Source organism: Pollachius pollachius (assembly GCF_949987615.1).
Source record: "Pollachius pollachius genome assembly, chromosome: 17".
In the NCBI taxonomy this organism is placed as follows: Eukaryota; Metazoa; Chordata; class Actinopteri; order Gadiformes; family Gadidae; genus Pollachius; species Pollachius pollachius.
In genome coordinates this window covers 1,421,017-1,444,496 of record NC_136950.1, presented here as the reverse complement: position 1 = coordinate 1,444,496, position 23,480 = coordinate 1,421,017, and the positions used below count along the sequence as shown (strand labels likewise).

Here is a 23,480-nt window from a genome sequence, read left to right as displayed (position 1 = left end):
GTGTGAAACTACCCCAAGTGGAACGAGCAGTTGGCGTCTGCAAGAAGGTGGTGAGTGCCTTCTCTAATTCATGGAAGAGAAGACGTGAACTGGCCAAGGCTCAAGCAGAACTGGGCTTGCCTGCTCATCAGCTGATCACAGACACCCCTACCAGGTGGGGCTCTCTGCAACAAATGATTGAGAGGGTCATAGAGCAGGAGAAAGCTCTCTCACAGGTCCTCCGTGCCGACAAGAAAACGCGACATCTGGTCCTAACTTGGCAGGACTTGGATGTTCTGGAGTCCATGAACAAGGCATTGAGTCCTCTCATGGAATTTACGCATGCCTTGTCTGGGGAGCTGTACACAAGTGTTTCCTACTTGAAACCGGTCCTCAATCTTTTTAATAACCAGATACTCAAGCCTCAGGATGACGACACTCATCTCACCACGACCATCAAAGAGGGCATTCTAAAATACTTAAATGAGAAGTATGATGACCAGACCACCGAGGAGCTGCTTGACATGGCTTCTCTTGTTGACCCTCGGTTCAAAACCACATACATTAAAGAAGAGAGGGTGGACTACATGAAGGCAAAAGCTGCTGCAGAACTGGAGAGCCTGGTGGCTGAAGAGGCAGCCTCCCTTCCATCAGCTCTAGCTGCTGCAGATGGAGATGAGCCAGAGGTTCCTGCTAAGAGGCAAAAGAAGAGTTTGAGCAGCTACTTTAAAAAAGCAGCAAAGCAAAGCCAAACGGCCCCTCAGTCAAGCAGAGAGTCCTCAGCAGAATAAATACTTGTGCATCCCTGCCACAAGTGCCCCATCAGAGCGGGCGTTCAGTACAAGTGGGAAGATTGTGACATGTCAGAGGTCATAACTTAAACCAGAAAGAGTTGACCAGCTTGTATTCCTGGCTCTCAACCTGTAAAACTAACTCCCTGAGATTTGGCATTTTGAAGCATTGTTGCACTTTGGTTGTTTTCATAGAATGCTGCTAATTTAAACTTGAAGGAGTGTTTTGTTTACTTGTTATATTCTATATATTTATATTGTGAGCCTTATTTTGCTGCTTTAGTTTAAACTTGAAAGTGTTCCATGTTTACATTTCGTATTTTATATACCAATATTTATGTTAGGCCTGTATTCATTTTTGTTTGCCGCTACAATACAAAGTTCAACTGTTAAAGACTATTGGTATGGTTGGTTTTAATATTTTTGAAAACCAACCAAAAAAGTGTTTTCTATTTACCTTTTTATATTTATACATTCATATTTTATATTTTGTTGCATGCATAATTTGCACAAAGGTTCTATATAAAAGGAGAAAAATAATCATGAGTAAGTTATCTTTATTTGTAGAGTATATAATTCAAAATGGAATACGAAATAGGCCTTTCCATGTTGTCATTTTATCTAAACTTTATTTTTCATTGAATTTACAGAAAATGTGCTATATCGTGATATATATCGTTATCGGGATATGAATGACCTATATCGGGATATAATATTTTGGTCATATCGCCCAGCCCTACGTGGAACTCCTTTCAAAGAGGCGTGCCCTCTCCCAAACTATGCTTATTAAAAATAGACAACTTGGTGAACATTCACTTTGTCACTCAAATTTATGTTTAATGACGGAAAGGGGTTTCAGACTGTTTTCAATGAAACGACAGTTGGCGAACAAAATCCCTTGACTGCAAAAAAGTTGACCTCTATTGTGAATACTTATTTATCTAAACACCTTCCTAGGGTACGGTTGGCTTTAGTGTAGTGGGATGAAGCCCCGCTAGAAGAGAACAGTGCTGGCGCAGAAAGCAAGCGCCACTAGGTGGGCCATCTTCTTTGTTCGAACTACGAGAAGTGCACCTGTGTCCGACTTGACGTGTTTCTGACTAGTTCCGGCGGAACTTATCAAGTCTTGTGCATGCATGCGTTCAAATGCAGGCGAACTGAAACGCAGCCATTGTCCTTGCTACAGTCCTATTTAGGGTCTTAGGCCCAATCCCAATTCACCCCTTGGCCCTAGCCCTTAGTCCAACCCCTCGCTTTTGCTCGTTCACGAGTAGTGTAGGGCTGTCCCAATAGTCATTTCATTGAGTACGAATTTTGAGAGGCACACTCAAAAGCGAGGGTTGTGAGAAATTCGCACAATACCTTGCGAGAAAATCAAGAAAAATCAGGCAGTGAGAGATGCGACAGGATTGAAAACCACAAATGTAAGTGTTTCTTCGTTATAAACATATAAAAAAATGATGACCATCGCATTATCATTATGCCGTTTCAATGTAGTATAGAAATTTTCTTTATAACAAGCATACCCACAAAATCGCTAGTATGCATGGCTCTAGCTAGCAAACTTGCTAGCTAGCAAACTTTAAAACATTGATAGTGCATGACAGTACTGGACATATTTAAACATTGATGACAGTTCATGTCAGTACTGGACATATTACCATGTCCCATTTCCCCCTTTTGATGGCATCTCGATTGATGCTGTGAAACTTGAAAGTTGTTGTCTTTGGAGTCTGAGCAATGTGACATTGATATCCATATGTTCCATGTTCTAGGGACTCCAGGTTGGAAGATTAGCTATAATCACTTGCCAAGTAAACAATAGTTATTGTTTTATAAATGCTATGTAGCCTGGAGAATGTTTGATCAATGTGATATAGTTTTTGACAAACCAAAGTCTGATTTCATTTATTATCATAGATATATCCATCTATCCATCCATCCATCTCTCAGTTATAATATATTGTCCATAAAATATGGCCATATCAGCCAGTTCTGCCATATACAGTGGGGCAAAAAAGTCAGCCACCAATTGTGCAAGTTCTCCCACTTAAAAAGACGAGAGAGGCCTGTAATTTTCATCATAGGTAAACCTCAGCTATGAGAGACAAAATGAAAAAAAAAATCCAGAAAATCACTGTCTGATTTTTTTAAGAATTTATTTGCAAATTATGGTGGAAAATAAGTATTTGGTCACCTACAAACCAGCAAGATTTCTGGCTGTCACAGACCTGTAACTTCTTCTTTAAGAGGCTCCTCTGTCCTCCGCTCGTTTCCTGTATTAATGGCACCTGTTTGAACTCCTTATCAGTATAAAAGACACCTGTCCACAACCTATAACAGTCACACTCCAAACTCCACTATGGCCAAGACCAAAGAGCTGTCAAAGGACACCAGAAACACAATTGTAGACCTGCACCAGGCTGGGAAGTCTGAATCTGCAATAGGTAAGCAGCTTGGTGTGAAGAAATGAACTGTGGGAGCAATTATTAGGAAAAGGAATACATACAAGACCACTGATAATCTCCCTCGATCTGGGGCTCCACGCAAGATCTCACCGTGTGGGGTCAAAATGATCACAAGAACGGTGAACAAAAATCCCAGAACCACACGGGGGGACCTAGTGAATGACCTCCAGAGAGCTGGGACCAAAGTAACAAAGGCTACCATCACTAACACACTACGCCGCCAGGGACTCAAATCCTGCAGTGCAAGACGTGTCCCCCTGCTAAAGCCAGTGCATGTCCGGGCCCGTTTGAAGTTTGCTAGAGAGCATTTGGATGATCCAGAACAGGATTGGGAGAATGTCATATGGTCAGATGAAACCAAAATATAACTTTTTGGTAAAAACTCAACTCGTCGTGTTTGGAGGAGAAAGAATGCTGAGTTGCATCCAAAGAACACCATACCTACAGTGAAGCATGGGGGTGGAAACATCATGCTTTGGGGCTGTTTTTCTGCCAAGGAACCAGGACGTCTGATCCGTGTGACGGAAAGAATGAATGGGGCCATGTATCGTGAGATTTTGAGTGAAAACCTCCTTCCATCAGCAAGGGCACTGAAGATGAAACGTGGCTGACACACCGCCCAGGCAACGAAGGAGTGGCTTCGTAAGAAGCATTTCAAGGTTCTGGAGTGGCCTAGCCAGTCTCCAGATCTCAACCCCATAGAAAATCTTTGGAGGGAGTTGAAAGTCTGTGTTGCCCAGCGAAGGCCCAAAAACATGCTGCAACACTGCTCTAGAGGAGATCTGCATGGAGGAATGGGACAAAATACCAGCAGCAGTGTGTGAAAACCTTGTAAAGACTTACAGAAAACGTTTGACCTCTGTCATTGCCAACAAAGGGCATGTAACAAAGTATTGAGATGACCTTTTACTTATTTTCCACCATAATTTGCAAATAAATTCTTTAAAAATCAGACAATGTGATTTTCAAGATTTTTTTTTTTTCATTTTGTCTCATAGCTGAGGTATACCTATGATGAAAATTACAGGCCTCTCATCTTCTTAAGTGGGAGAACTTGCACAATTGGTGGCTGACTAAATACTTTTTTGCCCCACTGTAATTCCTTATCATTTGTAGTGTTTTATTTCAGGACATCGTTGAGGCCGCTGCCACCACAGAGCCCACCCCTCCACCTCAGGCACCTCTTTTGCAATGGTAGCCCTTAGCCCACCAACCCCTAGTAAAGTAGCGTAGCCTGGATTTTTCAACAGGGTGGACTTTGGTGAAGTAGGGTGTGCCCCTATTTTGGACATTCCATTTTTTTGATTCAAATATAGGCAGTAAAGCAATTGTCCCAAAATTAAACACATGATTTCATCACTGATCAGACGATTAATTAATTCATCCCCGGGGGGGATTTAAGGTGCAACATACATGCATTTGATTTTAATATCGAACATACACACTTGTCAAATAGCTAGTCAACGCCATGGAGAAGAGAACCAAATAAAGTAGCCTGTGCTTAATATTAACAAAAGGTTGTAGGCTATTGCGAGTGCTTTGTAAACATGTTACAAAACCTGTAAAGCCTGAATCCAAAACATTGATTCTGAAGAAGGTACTACTCAAAATAACAAAACATAACAGAAGAACCTCTGACCAGGCTATTGAGTTCAACCAACATTTCAGGGATTTACAATTCCGTGCATATGTGCTGGATGTGGTTAGGTCTGACTCAGAGAGAGCTGATGCGTTGGGGCAAGGACTGGACTGGGTAGACAGGTCGGCAGGCGGACCCCTGGACTGACTGGCAGAAGAGTATGGAGAACTACTCATACTCGGAGGCATGAAGAGAGCTAAACAACAAGGAATGGAGGTAGTTGTGGGCAAGGTTGAAGACAACGAGACTGAGTCATCGTTGTCGGCATTGATCCTTTCGGTAGTGGTAAAATCAAATCTTGGTTTCTTAAATAATGAGGCCAACAAAGTTTTTTTAGAATACAGAATAGCTGGAAGTTCCAGCAATGTGGACACAGTTTACGGACGCACACTGCGGCCGCCTACCTAGCTTTACCCAATCAAAATTAAACGCAGAATATTTAATGAACGAAGTAAGCATTTCTGTAAATATATTATAATTCTATAAATATATAATTTGTAACATATACTTTATTGAAACAAAATAGTTCTCACGCAACTTTGTATGAAAATAATATGGGCTATTTTTTTTTGTTCCTTGAATCCAAGTTAATGCCCGGTACTTCCAATAGGGTGGGCCAGCTGGCAATCATAGTGGCACTGGCCCACGTTGGCCCTTATGTGGCTACGCGCCGGAAGAAAGAAAGATGAACAAGCCGCTGATGGTTTAAAAACCGACGTTTTTTTGGCCCCCTTTGGAAAAAGTCGTTGTATTATTAAAATGTGATTGTTAATGCCTTTTTGTAACATGCTAAATTAGTACCATTATATCACTGGTTCTTGTTTGTATGATATTTTTCACATTAATGGCACACTACCTCAAGTTATGTTTATTCTGGTTTTATATAATATCTTTTGGTACAATGTATGATGCAAAATCAAGATTGTGAGCATGAATAATATTTGTATCTGGTTAAATATACATCTATTGATTCACTTAGACACATCATCAGTGATGGAACCTGGGGTCATTGGGTGTTTTGGGTCTTTCAACATCATACACCCTCACCCAGGCAACCCAGCCGAGATTGATAAAGTCTCTACTTGTGTCTTAGTAGCTTGTACCCACGGATCGCCCCTCTTGATCCACAGCCATCTAAAGGCCTTCTCAGCTGCCTCTTTGGTGTTCTTGTAGGCCTTTCTCTTGCGTGCACCTGTGATTCCAAGCAGGCTGTTTGCTTTGCAGCGAGATCGCGCTGCGATTCCTCTACAGCCCACTTTTAATGGCACACACCGGGCACGCCAACCCCGGCGGCGGCACTCCTCTACTAAGTTGGCATACCTGGCATGCTTCCTCATTGGCTTCTTCCATGTGATCCTCCCAGGGAACTGTCAACTCCAGTAGGACCACCTGTTATATTGAATCCGAGAACAGGACTTTTTCCCAATTTTTCTTCACATTTCTCAGATTCGCAACCGCCAAAATATGTTTAATACAAAGACGGGCTTCTTTGTTAATGAAGCCGGCATTGTGAAACTCAAAACAACCGGCAACAAACTCGTTGCGTGTATTTATGTAAACACCATAAACGACTACTGACGTAACTGGGTCTTGAAGGGTTGTCGCATTTCGTAGGGGAAGAATTCCCATTCAAAAGCGAGGGCTCACTCAAAAGTGTGGGGTAAGGCCAGTGTTGGGGTAGTTACTCAAAAAAAGTTATTAGTTACTTATTACTAGTTACTTTTGTAAATTGTAATGAGATTACTTTACTAGTTACTGCATTTGAAACCTCTTTGAAGATGGTTCGTCTGCAGACCTCTCTGTAGTTTTTTTAGTCTGCAGACCTCTCTGTAGTTGGTTTGGTCTGCAGACCTATTTGTAGTTTGTTTGGTCTGCAAACCGCTTTGTAGTTGGTTTGGTCTGCAGACCTCTTTGTAGTTGGTTTGGTCTATAGACCTCTCTGAAGTTGGTTTGGTCTGCAGACCTCTCTTTGTAGTTGATGATGGTGTGCAGACCTCTTTGACGTTGGTTTGGTCTACAGACCTCTTTGTAGTTGGTTTGGTCCACTGACATCCCTCTATAGTAGTTTTCAGGATTCTTTGATCAGGAACCCCCTGGTTTTTATGCTTGGATTGCAGCTGGTGTTGAAATTCCTCAGTGGAAGAATTAGCATAACATTCCGGTCCGTAGCGGAAGTTTTAAAATGGCCTCAGTGGAGAAAATTAATTACCGTTCAAATTATAACTTTTTGTTTCCATTTCTGTTGTTGATCTGAATTCTGGCCTCTAGTCAACATTTCTGTTGTGTGTTTTCCAGATCTTCTTCGTGTCGACCAACCGCGTGCTTCTGACCCTGAACGCGGTGGACTTCCGCTATAGGGGCGGCCAATCCTTCGTGGTCCCATGTGGTAAGTGTCTTGTCTCCTGCATGATCACCTCCTGGTTGCAGCTCCAGCCATCAGTGTGAATAAGCTGGACTTTGGCAGCCCACCGCACACAAGTTTTTCCTATCACCGCTTTCCAGAGAGGCCGTATTCCATCCAGTGTTCTCCCTGTAATTGTATATATTGCAATATAGAATGGTCTGGCAGAGGTTCGGAGGGGCTCAGGCTGACCTGTTCGTGTCTTGGGAGAAAGGCTCCTGAGAGGTTGATCCTGCAGGGCAGAAACTGCCAGCAGGACTGCCCGGGCGCCTTCCTCTTCCGCCCTCTGTGGTTAAGTGGGGCGCTCTCTTAATGGTGGAACAGCAACCACATTGGCCCATCTTTCTGTGGGGTGCGAAGCGTGCTTGGTTTCCTACAGTGCTTACTGGAGAAAGGTTTGGCTTAATCAAAGTCAATGTGGCAGCCGTTTTGTCTGGTCCCAAAGGCTGTGACGGTAACCGTTTTTCCCACTGCTCACCCACTGGTCCATAGGTTCTTGCGTTGGGATAGTCGTGTTAGGCCTGTTTCTCACATGCTTAAAGCCACTGGAATCTTCTTGGAGGTGTTGTGTGGGTTATCCAGGGACCCTCTGGAGCCTCTGTCTCAAGCCCCTTTGGATCCTTTGTCTCTTTAGACGGTGCTCTTAATGGTTTGTGTTCTGCTTTGGCAGAGAAAATTGAATTTGGTGCGAATAAAATGTCTATTGCCTTTTTCCTCAAAACAGACATTGCATAGCATGTGTACAGCGCCATTCACCTTAATGATTTGTTTTTAAAGCATCTTTCAAATAATCCCAAAATACAATCACGTTTACTTTAGAAGGATATTACATAGAGGTGGTGAGACACGGCTCTCCAACACCACAGACAATAGTTTCTGTAATGCGTCTGGTCTTTGAGGATCCCAACATATAGGGCATTTAGCCCTAAATATAGTGCCAAATGTAGGGCATTTAGCCCTATATTTAGGGCCTCGTTCTGTTGTCTTGTTGTGTTGATGTTGGTCTGTTGTCTTGTTGGGTTGATGTTGGACTGTTGTCTTTTTGTGTTGTCTTGTTGTGTTGATGTTGATGTTGGTTCTGTTGTCTTGTTGTGTTGATGTTGGGCTGTTGTGTTGTTGTGTTGGTCTGTTTTCTTGTAGTGTTGAAGTTGTGTTGACGTTCAGGGGTTTGTTTCCCAAAAACATAGTTGCTAACTCTTTTTGCAACCTACCTCTTAGGGACTCAACGGTTAATAGGAAAGTGTTCCCCAAAACCATTTCCCCTACAAAGGAAGCTCCGAAGTTATTAAAGGTCCCATGGCATGCTAATTTATGGATGCTTTAGTATAGATATTAGTGGGCCCCTGACACAGTATTTGAAGACGTTCCCAAAATTCAGCCGTGGTGCAGAATTACAGCCACTACGAGCCAGACGCACATTGAGTTTTCCCCAAAGCGCCGTTTCAGTGTCTGTAGCTGTAATGCAAATGAGGAAGAGAGGGGGGGGTCAAAGAGCAGGGTGGGGGTGTGTCCCTGAGCAGCTTGCGGCCACGGTACCATGTGCTCTTTTTACAGTGGATGTATCGCAATGGCGACACGCACACCATTGGCCGTGTCCTTAAATATTCTAGAACACTCTGGGTTCTCCGGTGGGAGTCCTGGAGCTCTATATCTAAATATTATCATATTATACATAGATATCTATATCATATAATATATATTATCACAGCCAAAAGCTGTGTGCGCCTGCAGACGATATTATGAATCTGAAATGACTGCGTCGGGTTCTCAGACGTCTCTAGTTCTTCCACTTCCACATCAATCTGAAGTAGACTGAACCACGACATGGAGGAGAAAGGGATTGTTGCCCGCGGTTGTTTCATATGTGATAAGATTCTGGGCAGTGGGTTTTAGAGTGAATTTAGTGAAAATTAATTGAAAATAAAATAAAAAAATACTGCAGCAACAATACAAGATGCTGCCTCGCTGTCAAAAGGAGGGGGGAAATATACAGCCCAGGTACTGTTAAGAGATCGACAGACTTCAAACATCAAAAATCTATCATTAGAACTGAGGTAACAAGAAGCATCTGGCAGGTAGCAAAAACAGGTAGCAAAAGAAAAATCAAAACCTGTTACTCTCATGGCGAGTGCTCTAACCACTCAGCCATTTGACTCTTGCACAGCATTGGGGAGAAAAGTATTTTTTTTACTTATCCATATCCCAGAGAATGGTATAGACAAAGCAAATTTCTCACCAAATTCATTATTTTAATTATCTTTTTTCCATAAACGTATCAACCGTTTGCAGCACCTGTAGTGCCTATGCTGATGAATTTGCCAGTGTCGTAAAAGATTTGTGACGTTTTTTGCAAAAAAAAACGTCACAAATTTGTGACGAGGTCTGCAAACCAACAAACAATTATTTCTGAAATTTTTTCTAATGTTGATACAATGTTAATGTAGGCTAGACACAATCAAGTTGGCAAATATTATCCACAACTGTATAACAAGCATGTAGTCTAAATATCAAAGTTTGTGAGGCTTCCACTTGTTGAACCGATTGAATACCTCAGAGCAACTCCGAGCTAAGTATGCAGCTAATCAACGAAGAGGTCGGCTATGTATTGCTATATTAGCTGGAGATTTTTGGGAAAAACTCGTACTTCGGCTGCTGCATAGTACAACTGGGCTTAGTAATAAGTCTGCAAAATGCTAACTTCCTGACTTTTTTGGGGGTATTCCATCAACCAAGCTAAAGGCAAAGCTGGGCTTATTTCGCTAGAGTTGCGTTCCATCAACGTGACTTAAGGGAATCTCCACTAAGTAACCATGGCTATTTATCAGACTAAATAACCCTGGTCGGTACCAGGCTAACTGTCAGACTTACTTGAGCTGTGTTTTGTAATTTCCTTTATATCAGAGAAATTAGGCCTAACAATTGACTTTTTATATAATAAATATGTCTTACAATATCCCTAGAACCCAAATATAACTTGCAAAAACCCATGGTAAAGTTAATGTTAAAGTTAATGTTACTGATAAGCCTTTGCCACAATGACAAAGACACTGCTGCATGGGAAATTGAAGCCACATAAATTCCATTCAGGTGAGTTTCTCGGCAGGCAGCCAAGAAAAAAACTGGTCAGTCAATTTAGAATATTCAAAGAAATGGAAAATAAATGGCATGAAACGTTGTCTGATTTCTTCAGTAATCCTTCCTAAATCACTAATTAGTTGGGGATTGTACCCGGACGACCGTATGCAAGTCCGACACGTTACCTCAAGACTATCTCCCTGATTACAAATATGCGGTCAATATTAGATTTAATTGTGTCATGCTTAATACTATTATTCATTCAAAAGATCTGCGATTTTATTGCCAGGCGGCCTCCCTGTTTTTATTATATGTATATATATGCTTGTACTCCTCATAGACCTCCACAAGCAGCTTCTGTTTGCCGCTGGAAAAGGTTCTGCTCGGTCCTTTTCGGACATTTGATCAATGATTCGACATTCACGGTTCTGGGCTGGTTACATATCTCGTGAGCGTGCGTAATCCACGATAACGTAAGCCTGGCTTGAAGTAGCCTGAGCAAGGCGCGGCTTAACTGGGTTGATGGAACGGCTTTAGCCTCAAGTGGAAGTTGGCGTTAGTTCTAACCGGGCTTAATCAACTAAGTGCCGCTTTCGTTAGCGACTTTGATGGAATAGCCCCCAGGTCTGTTGTCTTCTTGTGTTGATGTTAGTCTGTTGTCTTGCTGTGTCAATGTTGGTCCAGTGTTTTCTCTAATATGCACTTGCTAGGTGCATATAGCCAGGCTAATCCCTCCGCTCAACTACCCCAGCTGGACGTCTGGTACCGCCATCGCTAAAAGCCAGCAAAGGTCGATCAGCGAAGTCACAACTTTTCTCTGTTTTGAGACCTCAGTGGTGGAACGAGCTCCCTACCGATGTCAGGATCGCAGAGTCGCTCACCAGCTTCCGCAAAAGACTCAAAACTCACCTGTTCAGAGTTCACCTCGACTCTGCATAGAAACCAATGCACAGCCACCATTGAATGTTTTACGCCCTGGCACTTGTACATTGCACTTATTCAAGGTACTTAATTGTGTAGCATCTATAGTTGCTGCTATCATTGCTTTACACGGGGAATGGGTTAGCCTAGCGATTGTAATACTTGCACTTGGTTCTATGAACATCTTTACTGTACCGACAGCGATATATTGTTTCACTTCTTATGACAAATGTACTTATTGTAACAAATGCACTTATTGTAAGTCGCTTTGGATAAAAGCATCAGCTAAATGCCCTGAATGTAAATGTAAATGTAAATATAGGCCGCCTATATGCCGCCACTACTGAGCAGAGAGGAGAGCTTCAGCTTATCTCTTTAAAAAACAAATGTTATATTATTTTGCGCTACGGACGCTTCATATCCAGGTCAATTCACACACTTGTGAGTAAAGCTTATAAACGGAGAGGAGGGGAGAGAAGAGCTCCGCTTATCTCTTTAAAAACTAATGTTATATTATTTTGCGCTACGGACGCTTCATATCCAGGTCAATTCACACACCTGTGAGTAAAGCATATATATATATATATATCATCAGTGAAACATCGATGCCAAACAATTGACACCTCTAGCTAAATATAGTACCCTTGAGAACCAGCTACAATCTTGTTTTTATCCAAACAAGGCATCTTAAGCGAATGGTGAATTGCATTGGCTTCTATGAGCTGTCGGCTTTCAGCCAAGAGCTTAGGGACCGTCTGCAAAGTGCAAAACTGAAAACGACCACAATGGTACAATTTCAATAGCGTCGCCATTATTGACTCTAGAGCCCCAAAACTTGTTCCATATAGGCATGGCCTATTTATGGTCCTACTACAACCTTTAGTTTTGAAAAATATATCTCTTCTTATCTTTGAGGAGTTTTTATTTAGAAACAATTTCAATAGCGTCGCCATTATTGACTCTAGAGCCCGAACTCGTTCCATAGAGGGATGGCCTCTTTATGTTCCTACTACAACCTTTAGTTTTATAAAATATATATTTTCTTATTTTTGAGGATTTTTTATTTAGGAACAATTTCAATAGCGTTGCCATTATTGACTCTAGAGCCCCAAAACGTTTTCCATATAGGCATGGGCTCTTTATGGTCTTACTGCAACCTTTAGTTTTGAAAAATATATCTCTTCTTATTTTTAAGGAATTTATTTAAAAAAAAAGGCAATATACATTTTTCTTTAGCACAATTTCAAGTGTCGCCATTATTGACTCTAGAGCCCCAAAACGTTTTCCATATAGGCATGGGCTCTTTATGGTCTTACTGCAACCTTTAGTTTTGAAAAATATATCTCTTCTTATTTTTAAGGAATTTATTTAAAAAAAGGCAATATACATTTTTTTTTAGCACAATTTCAAGTGTCGCCATTATTGACTCTAGAGCCCCAAAACTTGTTCCATAGAGGCATGGCCTCTTCATGGTCCTACTACAACCTTTGTGTTGGGGAGAGGGCAGGGAGTGGGACGATGCACTGGTTTGAGTCACAGACCTTTTAGATTGTTGTGGTATTTGTGTTATGTGATTTTACTGTATAGGGTGGTTGTTGATATAATATGTTTTTTGTTAAATAAATGTAAATAATTGTTTTAAAGATTATACTTGTTCAATCTCTCCATATTTCCCCTGCTCATTACTGTGCATAAATCTACTGTAAGTACTTCGGCCTCAAGAGCCCTTCTGGTGCCAAAGCACACCAAAAAATTTACGAACGAGAAAAAAAACATTAAACCTCCGCTGCTGCAACTCCATCCTAGTGGAAACACTGTGGTCTTGATGTGTTGATGTTTGTCTGTTTTCTTGTTGTGTTGATGTTGGTCTGTTGTATTGTTGTGCTGATTTTGTTCTGTTGTCTCGTTGTGTTGATGTTTCCAGTTTTCTTGTTGTGTTGTGTCGATGTTGTTTTGTTGTCTTATGTTGATCTGTCGTCTTGTTGTGTTGATGTTTGTCTGCTGTCTTGTGTTGACGTGTTGTTCTGTTGTTGTGTACAGGACACGCCTACAGCCTTGAGAACCTGGGAGACGAGCCTGTTCTCCTCTTCTTCGCACGGGTACAGGTCTAGATCCCGGGGTGGCTGTGTGGTCCAGGACACGGACGGACGGACACACACACACACACACACACACACTTCTATGAAGTAATGTTCAGTTTTATGTTAAGTTCTTAGCAGTTTGCCTCTACGTTGCAATGTTTACCCTTTTTATAAATAAAATCGGATTCAAGTCCAGAACAAGTGCTGATACATTTATTGAGAAACATTAGTTATCAAGGAATGAAAGTACATTTTTGTATGAGTTGTATTTTTGTCATACTGTCCTGACCTTTTGTTAGAATAAGAACAAAACTGAAATAGAAATGAAATCATTGGGTGTTGACTTCTAAGTGAGAGTGTTAGCATGTGTCATGGTTAGTGTGTCTAGCTAGCAGAGGACGGCAGGTTGGAGACGGTTTTGACAAGTTGTCCTCAAGTGAAGCAGCCATATCAAAACTGACCACAGAACAGAATTCTTCAAACGGGTCATTGCAGGGTACATCAAAGGATAGGTCATCCAAGATCACGTTAGGACGTTTACATTTAGAGATGCTCGTCATTGTGAGGTACGTAATCATTGGAGTTAATAACGCAATGACATGATCGTTTCATTATTTAGTATTAGGTCATATTATTGCAATTGTCATTAGCAAAAAGTAAACCATTATTGTTTTTCATACTGTGAATAAATCACCTATTGTATACTGTTTGTATTCATGCCAAGAGTGAGGAAAGGGTTAGGAACAAAGGCGTTCCACACAATATACTGGAGCATCTGATCAGGGAGGAGGAAGGTCAGTCAGGGCAGGACCGCCTTATGCTGATTACATCGAAAAAGAGAGACTTGCAGGCGAGGGATGGGATAAGTTACAGACTGCAGGGTACTTGACCGCCGGAGTCCCCAACCCACGAGCCTGCTTTGATCAAACAAATCAAACCACAAAATCACATTGCATCCGGGATTGATGAAATTGTCGATGATGTCGATTTATGACATCTCTGGCATTGTCCGTGTGTTCCCGCCCCAGACAGCAACATGGACAGGCAGGATTTAGAAACACAGGGATATGGCCATTTAATAGGGAGATATTCCAGGAATGTGACTTTGCACCTTCCTATTCCACCTCCTGCTCCACCTCCTCCTACAGATCCACCTACTCCTACAGGGCCACGAATCTATCCTCCACTGTCATCCTTACAGACACTCCTGAGAAGGAGGCAATCGAGAAAGCTCTGCTGCAGAAGGCAAAAAAAGAAATCTGACAAAAGAAAACCACAAAGAAAGGTGTTCAAAAACCAAGATTCAGCCCACAGAAAAAAGAAGAATCCAACTCTGAAGAGGAAGAAGTGTGCATTGTGTGCCTGGAGAACTTCTCAGGTGCAGGGCAGTGTGGCTGCAGTGTGGAGGTGGAGGTCCTGGGCACATGGAGATTACATAGGTGGAAGGGATTCCTACACATGCCACAACTGGGACTCTTATTGTTGATTGAACAGGTTTCATGTTCAGTTATGAATCTGTGACGAGCGAAAGGGTGGCTTATTAGCTGGGTCATTTTGGGCTGTGCCTTTAGGAAACCCAAAGGTAGTAAAGGGTATAGGGTAGTACTTGGTAATACAGGGTAGTACAGGGTACAAGGTGGTAAAGGGTAGTACAAGGTAGGTACGGGGTATGCAGGCTGTAATCTAAAGCAGTGTTGGTTCCCAGTCGTTTATTTACCTCAGACCAAAGTGGAGTTAAAAGGAAAAGCTCCACGCCTGGCTACGTTAAGTTTAAGTGGAAAGAGAGGGAGTGATAGGGCGCAAGAGGGGGTGAATAATGTATTCCCACATCAAGTTTATCTCTGCTCTTGCTAACAAAATGCACTTCTCTGCTCGCTGCTGCCACTTTATGCAATTGAGCATTACTTTTTAAACCAGTATGTCTCATTATGCTAACTTATTTAGCTGCCATCCACTGAACACTGAACAATTTTAAAGGGCAACATGGTTGCCCTTACAATTTTTCAGCTCATGAAGAGTTTAAACAACTGAAAAATTCAGAGCATAAAATATGTAAAGATTTCTGTAAATACAAATAAGAGATGGTCAGTTGATGTGAATAATGTGATCTGAGGAGCAGATGACTCATCAGCCTAACCTGCAGTTGGTGTCATGGTTCACGCTGAACACTGTTGTGGGGAGCCCATGCTAGAGGTCAAAGTTATAGAATTGTCAAATAAATCCTTTGAAATACTTTCATATGCCTCATTGAAACTGACATTTTTTTCACTTTGTGATCGAAAGTAAAGCAATATAAACCATTAACGGGAAAGGAAACACATTTACAAGTGAGGCTGATTGAAAAATTAAACATGTATGATGGATTAATTGAAAAAGACAAGCGTGCCTGGGCACAGTGCCCAGTGCCCAGGCTGCCTTCCATCCTGATGTACCAGTGAGGGTCTCGATAACTTAGTAAGCACAGCGACAGCCCAGTGGTCTCGACTCTGAGGGACGTAGGATAGGACGGCTGTGTGCTGGGGACTCGAAGGAGAGGGAACTGTGGTATCACACCGTATCCATTCTATGATACAAAGGTATATTCTACGTTCTGTGATGTATGATCCTACACTGTAACACTTTCATCTACTTTCATCTACTGTATTCAGGTTTTAAAGTACAATGCTGTGAAACACTGCATTGTGGGAGTCTCAATGATCGTTCAAGCGTTTCATCGGTCAATGTTTACATTTAAAGCAATATACTGCTAAGAGCAAAGAGTCTTTGGAAAATAACGTTTGCCTCAAATGTCGCACATTTTATTAAACTAATTTGGCGATAAGGGTTAGCTAATATTTCATATCTAATTAGGTGAGTGCTGCAAGCGGTGCTCAACTATTGTTATTCTTAGGCTTTATTCTCTTTCTTTATTGCTTCATTATACTCTACACATTTTGGGAGCTAACTACTATTTCCACTAGACTCCATTCCACATTACAGTTTCTCTTGATTGTAAACACACAAAAAACGGAACTATGCGCACAATTCTGAAAACTTGAAGCTCATGTATCAACTACAAGACTCCAGACTGCTAAACTCGTAAGCACAATTCCACTGTTTTCACACATATAGAAATTCTAAATCACATTTTTGCAAAACTCTAAGCACAATTCTCATCATTTAGCACACTTGGTTCACCTGGAAACACTGGCCTTCAAAACGCAACAACTAATTACCAATAAGTCTAACTCACTTCTCACCTGTTCAAACTTAACTGGCAAAACACTTCAATCATGTGTCAGAGCATAAAAGAGGCCTCAGGTGAGCTCTACTGTGTTGTAGATATGGTCCTCTGGCCTGATCAGGATCGGAGGTGGGATACAGACTGATTTACCTGTAGATCTGTTTCACCTCAGTTATTTTGCCTAAGAAAAGCTTTTTATGCAGTCATTTCAGCTGACCATTTTACTGTATTACTGTAATAAATAAATATTTGCTTTGTTACCTTTATGTACTTATGCACTGTTCTCATCATTACATCCCGCAAAAAACAGTCTAAACATTTTCTTACTGTAGTGTTTTTCTTTTTACTTATCAGTTCAATTACTGTGCTGTAATTTGCCAAAATAGGCCACATTGTCAGAACAATGTTGAAGTATCAACTACTAGGTGTACAATATATCTCTGGGAAGCTGGGATTGTGAGTTTAGCCCATTGGAGCTCATTGGATAGGCAAATATGCATTGTATCCTATTCTGAAACGATTGTGTCAATGCAATATTTATATGATATATTCACAGTATTGTATTACAATATGGCAACAGTCTTTATTCTTTATGTACCACCTAATTGCAACTTTTAAAAAAAAAGCTATTTCTAAACAATTTTATACAGTGGAATATGTCACATGGCCTCATGAAGTCAAAACATATTTAATTAGTATTTTAATGGAAGTGTTTTGAATTGATCACACCAGTCTTGAATTGATGCTCTCTAAGAGATATTCATTTGATTTTTACTGTTTAGTGGAAAAAAACAGTTTTGAGAAAAATTTGTGGAGTTCTGACTCTTCTCAGGTTTGTGTTTAGAGTTTTGAGAAATTGAGCTATAGTTTCAGAAAACGTGTTTAAATGATTGAGAAAAACTGTAAAGTGTTTTAAAATTGTGGCCACCGTGGGAGTGGATGCGGGTTCTGAGGGCCACAAAGGATCCTGGGAGGGTTCGGACTATTATTAGTCAGGCCTCCTGGGTCCTGGGTCCGTTAGCTTCCTCCTGGGTCCTTTAGCTTCCTCCTGGGACCTTTAGCTTCCTCCTGGGACCTTTATAGCGCCCTCCTGGGTCATTGGTCCTTTAGCATCCTGCTGGGTCCTTTAGCTTCCTCCTGGGTCCTTTAGCTTCCTCCTGGGACCTTTATAGCGCCGTCCTGGGTCATTGGTCCTTTAGCTTCCTCCTGGGTCCTTTAGCGCCCTCCTGGGTCCTTTAGCTTCCTCCTGGGACCTTTATAGCGCCGTCCTGGGTCATTGGTCCTTTAGCTTCCTCCTGGGTCCTTTAGCTTCCTCCTGGGACCTTTATAGCGCCATCCTGGGTCATTGGTCCTTTAGCTTCCTCCTGGGTCCTTTAGCTTCCTCCTGGGACCTTTATAGCGCCGTCCTGGGTCATTGGTCCTTTAGCTTCCTCCTGGGTCCTTTAGCGCCCTCCTGGGACCTGGGTAATTTAGCTTCCTCCTGGGTCCTTTAGCTTCCTCCTGGGACCTTTAGCTTCCTCCTGGGACCTTTAGCTTCCTCCTGGGACCTTTAGCGCCCTCCTGGGTCATTGGTCCTTTAGCTTCCTCCTGGGACCTTTAGCGCCCTCCTGGGTCATTGGTCCTTTAGTATTCTCCTGGGTCCTTTAGCGCCCTCCTGGGTCATTGGTCCTTTAGCATTCTCCTGGGTCCTTTAGCGCCCTCCTGGGTCATTGGTCCTTTAGCTTCCTCCTGGGTCCTTTAGCTTCCTCCTGGGACCTTTAGCGCCGTCCTGGGTCATTGGTCCTTTAGCTTCCTCCTGGGTCCTTTAGCGCCCTCCTGGGACCTTTAGCGCCCTCCTGGGTCATTGGTCCTTTAGCTTCCTCCTGGGTCCTTTAGCTTCCTCCTGGGTCCTTTAGCTTCCTCCTGGGTCCTTTAGCTTCCTCCTGGGACCTTTAGCTTCCTCCTGGGACCTTTAGCTTCCTCCTGGGTCATTGGTCCTTTAGCATCCTCCTGGGTCCTTTAGCTTCCTCCTGGGACCTTTAGCGCCCTCCTGGGTCATTGGTCCTTTAGCTTCCTCCTGGGTCCTTTAGCTTCCTCCTGGGACCTTTAGCGCCCTCCTGGGACCTGGGTAATTTAGCGTCCTCCTGGGTCCTTTAATGCCTTCCTGGATCCTTTAGTATTCTCCTGGGTCCTTTAGTGGCCTACTTGGTCTTTAAGTGCCCTCCTGGGTCCTAAAGGGACCCAGGAGGGCACTTTAGCTGGGTCCTAAAGGACCCAGGAGGGCGCTTAAAGACCAAGGACGCCGCTGTAATTACTGTAATACTACAGAGGCATGCAATTTGTTTAGATTGCAGCAATCTAGCTGTGTTTATATGATACAGTAATACTACTGTAAATAAACAGTAACATACTGGCGAAACTGGTGCCAGCACTTTACTGTAAAGTTCTGCAGTGTATATAACACAGCACCACACCAAAACATTGAGGTCTTCATCAGGAGGGAAAGGAGGCCTGGGCCACATCATGTGTAATATGAAATATATATAATAAACGGCTATCCATGTCTTCTTCAACAATACCGGCGGACAGAAAAATGGAATTATTTGAATTAAAACAGCTTCTGTTCATATATTATACAAGGTAACTGTATAATATTGTATTAAATTATACAGGCTAACTGTATAAAGGGACTCAACAGGAGCATGGCCTTGGCCATCGCTCCATGAGTTCAGCTGAGCCATGATGTCCTATCGTTTGGCCCCCACTCTCCTGACAGCTGGTGTGTCCACAATGGACCAGATCCCCTCAGATACTACTCCTACAACAAGCTGCTTGGCTTCTCTCCCCTGCCATTCATAATACTTGAGAGTTACTCAAGCTTTGGTGAGGGAACCAGTGGGGGTTTCCCTTCACCAGTATTCAGTTTAAACCATATTGTACACCATTGTGATTTTTCTTGATGATTCCATTAAATCATGAATTGACTCTTAGGGTCTGTTAAACAGTCTGTCCCCCTGATTATCTCACTTCCGTGAGTTTCCTCTCCTTCAGGTCCAGGCAGGACCGTTCTTATTTTAGTCCCCAATCAAAGTCGGCCACTGGCCCCCTGGCGTGAAATGTCCTGGGAGAAAGAAAAGGACTAAAGAGCCTGAGAGAACATGTGTCTCTCCACGTCATGATCTTAACAAGAACCAATCCCAGAAAAATCTTCACCACGTGACTGTGTTGAACGCTCGCTATAGGATGGCCTTGTCAGAGGGGTGCACCCAGGGACGTCCTAGGAATTCTGGGCCCCCTGACAGAATTCAGTTATGAAGCACCCCCCCCCCCCCACCAACATATATACATTTTAAATATTATATATTCATTCACATTTTATAATCATTAAATATTGGGTAATACTGGGTCAAAATTGGGTAGTCATTATCATCATCAAGGATGCAGGGAATGCAGAAAAGTGCATTGAAACTCTTGCTATGGACTAACCAGTCCCTCTTTACCTTTACCCTGCCATTTGGTGTCTTGGAACATTTAAGGTAATCAGGGAAAGGCTTTCCCTCTCCATCATTGGGCATCTCCTCATCTTCACTAACAGCAATCTTTCTGAAAATACTTGCCCTGTAATTGTCAGTCAATCTTGCTGGCCACAAACCTGGGTCAACAGAAAGCAGCTGATCTGGGTCTGAGACCAGTACATGTGGCTCAACTGCCTGTGGCTCACATCTGTCTGACATGTCCCTCACTTGGTTCCTCCACTTCCTTATCAGTGCTGCTTCTACTTAGACTGTCCTTCTCCCCTTCTTCTATTTCAACCTCACTGGTTTCTTCTGTGGGTTCATCGTGGCTTGAAGAGGGCCCTGACTCTAAGATACATCATATAATTCAGAATATGTCTCATAATTATCTGAACATATTAAACAATGTTGTCAACAGTCTATTTGATTGGATTGAGCTGGGCATGACTAAATATGTATTTGTATGTTTTGATTTGCTGCATTAGCCTACAATAAATAGCAGCTATTAATCTAAGGGTAGACAACTTGTAATTTTAGCTGACTTAAAACTTAAAAGACAGCTAAAATGTACAAGTATCCTTAGCTTAATGACTGCCAATATTGTAATGCAGCCAATAAAAATATTCAAAATCAGCTTACATAAATGTTAACCCCAAGGACTTTTGTTCATGGATTGCGCATAGGCTCACCTTCTTGCCTTTCAACTGAGGGGGATAATCCTGGGGCTGCATCTGTGCATGAGGGCAGTTTTCATTAGCTAATGTCAACAGCTATCATGCTATGGCTGGCAAGCAGTATGGACTGTTAATAATTGCATTATCTCCATTTATACCATGGTCTGGGTGAATACTCGATTCTGATTGGCTGAAGGGTGTAGGTTAAAAAGTGACACCTAGGAAACACGTTGACGCTATGAAGACGCTATGGCCACGTTGCTTGGCAACGCCTGCATACGGGAGATATTAAATAGTCCGCTCGACTTGTAAAAAAAAAAAAAAAAACTCACGATTTTAACACATTCATTTCTGTTAATGGACACCTCGTCGGGCATTATCCCTTACATATGTCAACATTACACATTACACCTGACATTTCCTTTTCAGTAGCAGTGTAGGCTATTTGTAGATAGGTAGGCTATTGGATATCATGTGAATGGTAATGCGGACGATCTTTTCAGTTTTATCATCCAGTGCAGGCTGTAATTATTTTAGCTACAGTAGTGCTAGTGTAACGGGTTAAAGAATGCATTTTATATTTTGTGCTTAGGGGAGTTTTATTCATTCCGTGAAGAGAATTATTAATCTTTACTCTCATTGGAATTTGAACAGGTATGTAGCATACTCCCAATACCAGGTTTAAGATGTAATATGTTAATTGAAATGTTTTCTTGTATGGTTTATTGTTCCATGGTACTAAACAGCCCGATGTAAAGTACATGCAACATACACGACACAGACATACACGTACGACACAGACATACACATGCTACACTTGAGCCTAATGCGATATATTATATATTTTCCATGATAATTTTGTTTTCTGGTTTTGAAATATTATATTGTAGTGAGTCTGCATTCCACTTGATTGGGAGAGGCTAATTCATTCCGTGAAGAGAATTATTAATCTTTACTCTCATTGGAATTTGAACAGAATAAAGTGCCATAAATGAACGTCAGCGTCCTGTCGTGAGTGCACCAGAACACAATGCAGTAGCTGGCGAAATGCAGGCAGAGCCGGCTACACTAGCTGCTAGGCTAGGCTTGTTATCAGGTTGTTTGGAAAGTGTAGAGGGAGCGAATATACCTTTCTTGGTAAAAAAAAAAAAACTGGGTGACCAACTGTCGACCCCTTTGAGCTCTTTCCTCTCTTTCTTTCCTCTCTTTCCTGTCCTGACAACCTGACTTAATTTCACCGACCGGCATACACACACTGACTGACTGACTGACTTTAGACTGCACTTGCTTCACCACGATCTGCCTGGCTACTTTGCTCTGCAGAACTGTAAGACTTGGGCTGTACCAAATACTGACAAATGAGAGGGGTGATAATAGGGTGAAGACTTTCTAATGATTATGTAAAAATGGAGAAACAAACCACATGTTCATTTAATTTGATGATTTAATCCGAAAAATAAAATTAAAATAAATATGAATCAATATTTCGCCAAAATGTACTTTCATATAGTTGTAATAATACCAGTGTCCTCTGGGGCGCCCCCATCAGTGCTGCGCCCCTGGAATTAGCCTAATTTACCCCCCCCCCCCAGGGACGTCCCTGGGTGCACCTGCTGCAGGCTCCTCTCTGGGGTCCTTGTGTTGCTCTTTGTGTTGGCACAGTTTCCACTTCTGAGACTTCAGTGGACCTGAAAGATCATTGGCTGTAATTAATCATCTGTGTTGTTTGCACATTGCTGTAAACAGACAGGATGTGGTCAGAGGAATTGATGGAGGAAGATAAGGAGATGGGGATGAAGAGAGAATGCAAAGCAAACTGGTTTCCTCTGTTCTTTAGGGTGCTTCTTCAAAGGGCTTTAACCAGTCCCGTATCTCTTTAGCTGCCATTGATTTGATCAAATATTTCTTCAAAGAATGTAATTAAAACTGCCATGGGCCGGGTTGTATCCATCTAATAACACCTATTTTTATTTGGTTTAATTAACATTATGTTAAGGAATGCATTCAGAATGCATCATCTAATTTACAAAGGTTTTGTCAATGAGTAAATAAATAGTATCCACAGTAAAAGCATAGTTTCAAAGACCCTGTGAGGGACCGACGTGGTCATCCGAGTATCTGGGATACGGACTCACTGGACTGGAGAAAAGCAAGGGGTGGCAATTCCGTTTGGAAAGAGTGAAGTTTTATTTCCTTCAAACAAAACCAAAAATAAATGAACAAAAATAAATCCACGGTTCAATAGCTTGGCATAATCATAGCATAAATTAGCATAGCATACTTTAGGATAGCAACAATAAAATGAGACACCCCTTAAATAAGGACAGGGAATTGGATCCATCAAGGCCAGTTGGGCCATACCACTACTATGGGGGAAAATTAATTGGCCAGGGCTAGATGGAATGACCCAGAGCCATAGAGAGAAGAGTTGCGACACTCTGATCAGTGGCGTAGCATAGTTGTGCTAGGCCTCGGGGCAAGATCGCGCTGCCCCCCCCCACACACACACACACACACAGACACACATGCACACATACACGCGAATGCATCCACTTCCCCATAGGGCCTAAGCCAACAGCCGCCACAACGATAGAATGCAAAATCATCATCAGAACCATGAACAGAGACTTAGCATCCCTAGATCACACGTCAAATTCGCGGAAACATTATTAGAACCACGTACACCGTATTTGCAACACACTGCCTACTATCAAAAACAAAACATAAATACTCC

The 23,480-nt window shown here is 42.1% G+C and overlaps 1 protein-coding gene across 3 annotated transcripts in view; it reads left to right on the top strand.

Annotated features, from left to right (window-relative positions):
• LOC307089090 (uncharacterized protein) overlaps window positions 1–13,486 on the top strand; it is a 37,335-nt gene extending 23,849 nt beyond the window's left edge. For all 3 annotated transcript variants that reach the window (XM_079755194.1, XM_079755193.1, XM_079755192.1), the window contains 2 exons: window positions 7,173–7,263; window positions 13,315–13,486. In XM_079755194.1, coding sequence (XP_079611320.1) covers window positions 7,173–7,263; window positions 13,315–13,385 — 162 coding nt within the window. In that variant the 3' untranslated portion in view covers window positions 13,386–13,486. The remainder of the gene's footprint in view (window positions 1–7,172; window positions 7,264–13,314) is intronic.
• The last annotated feature ends 9,994 nt before the right edge of the window (window positions 13,487–23,480 follow it).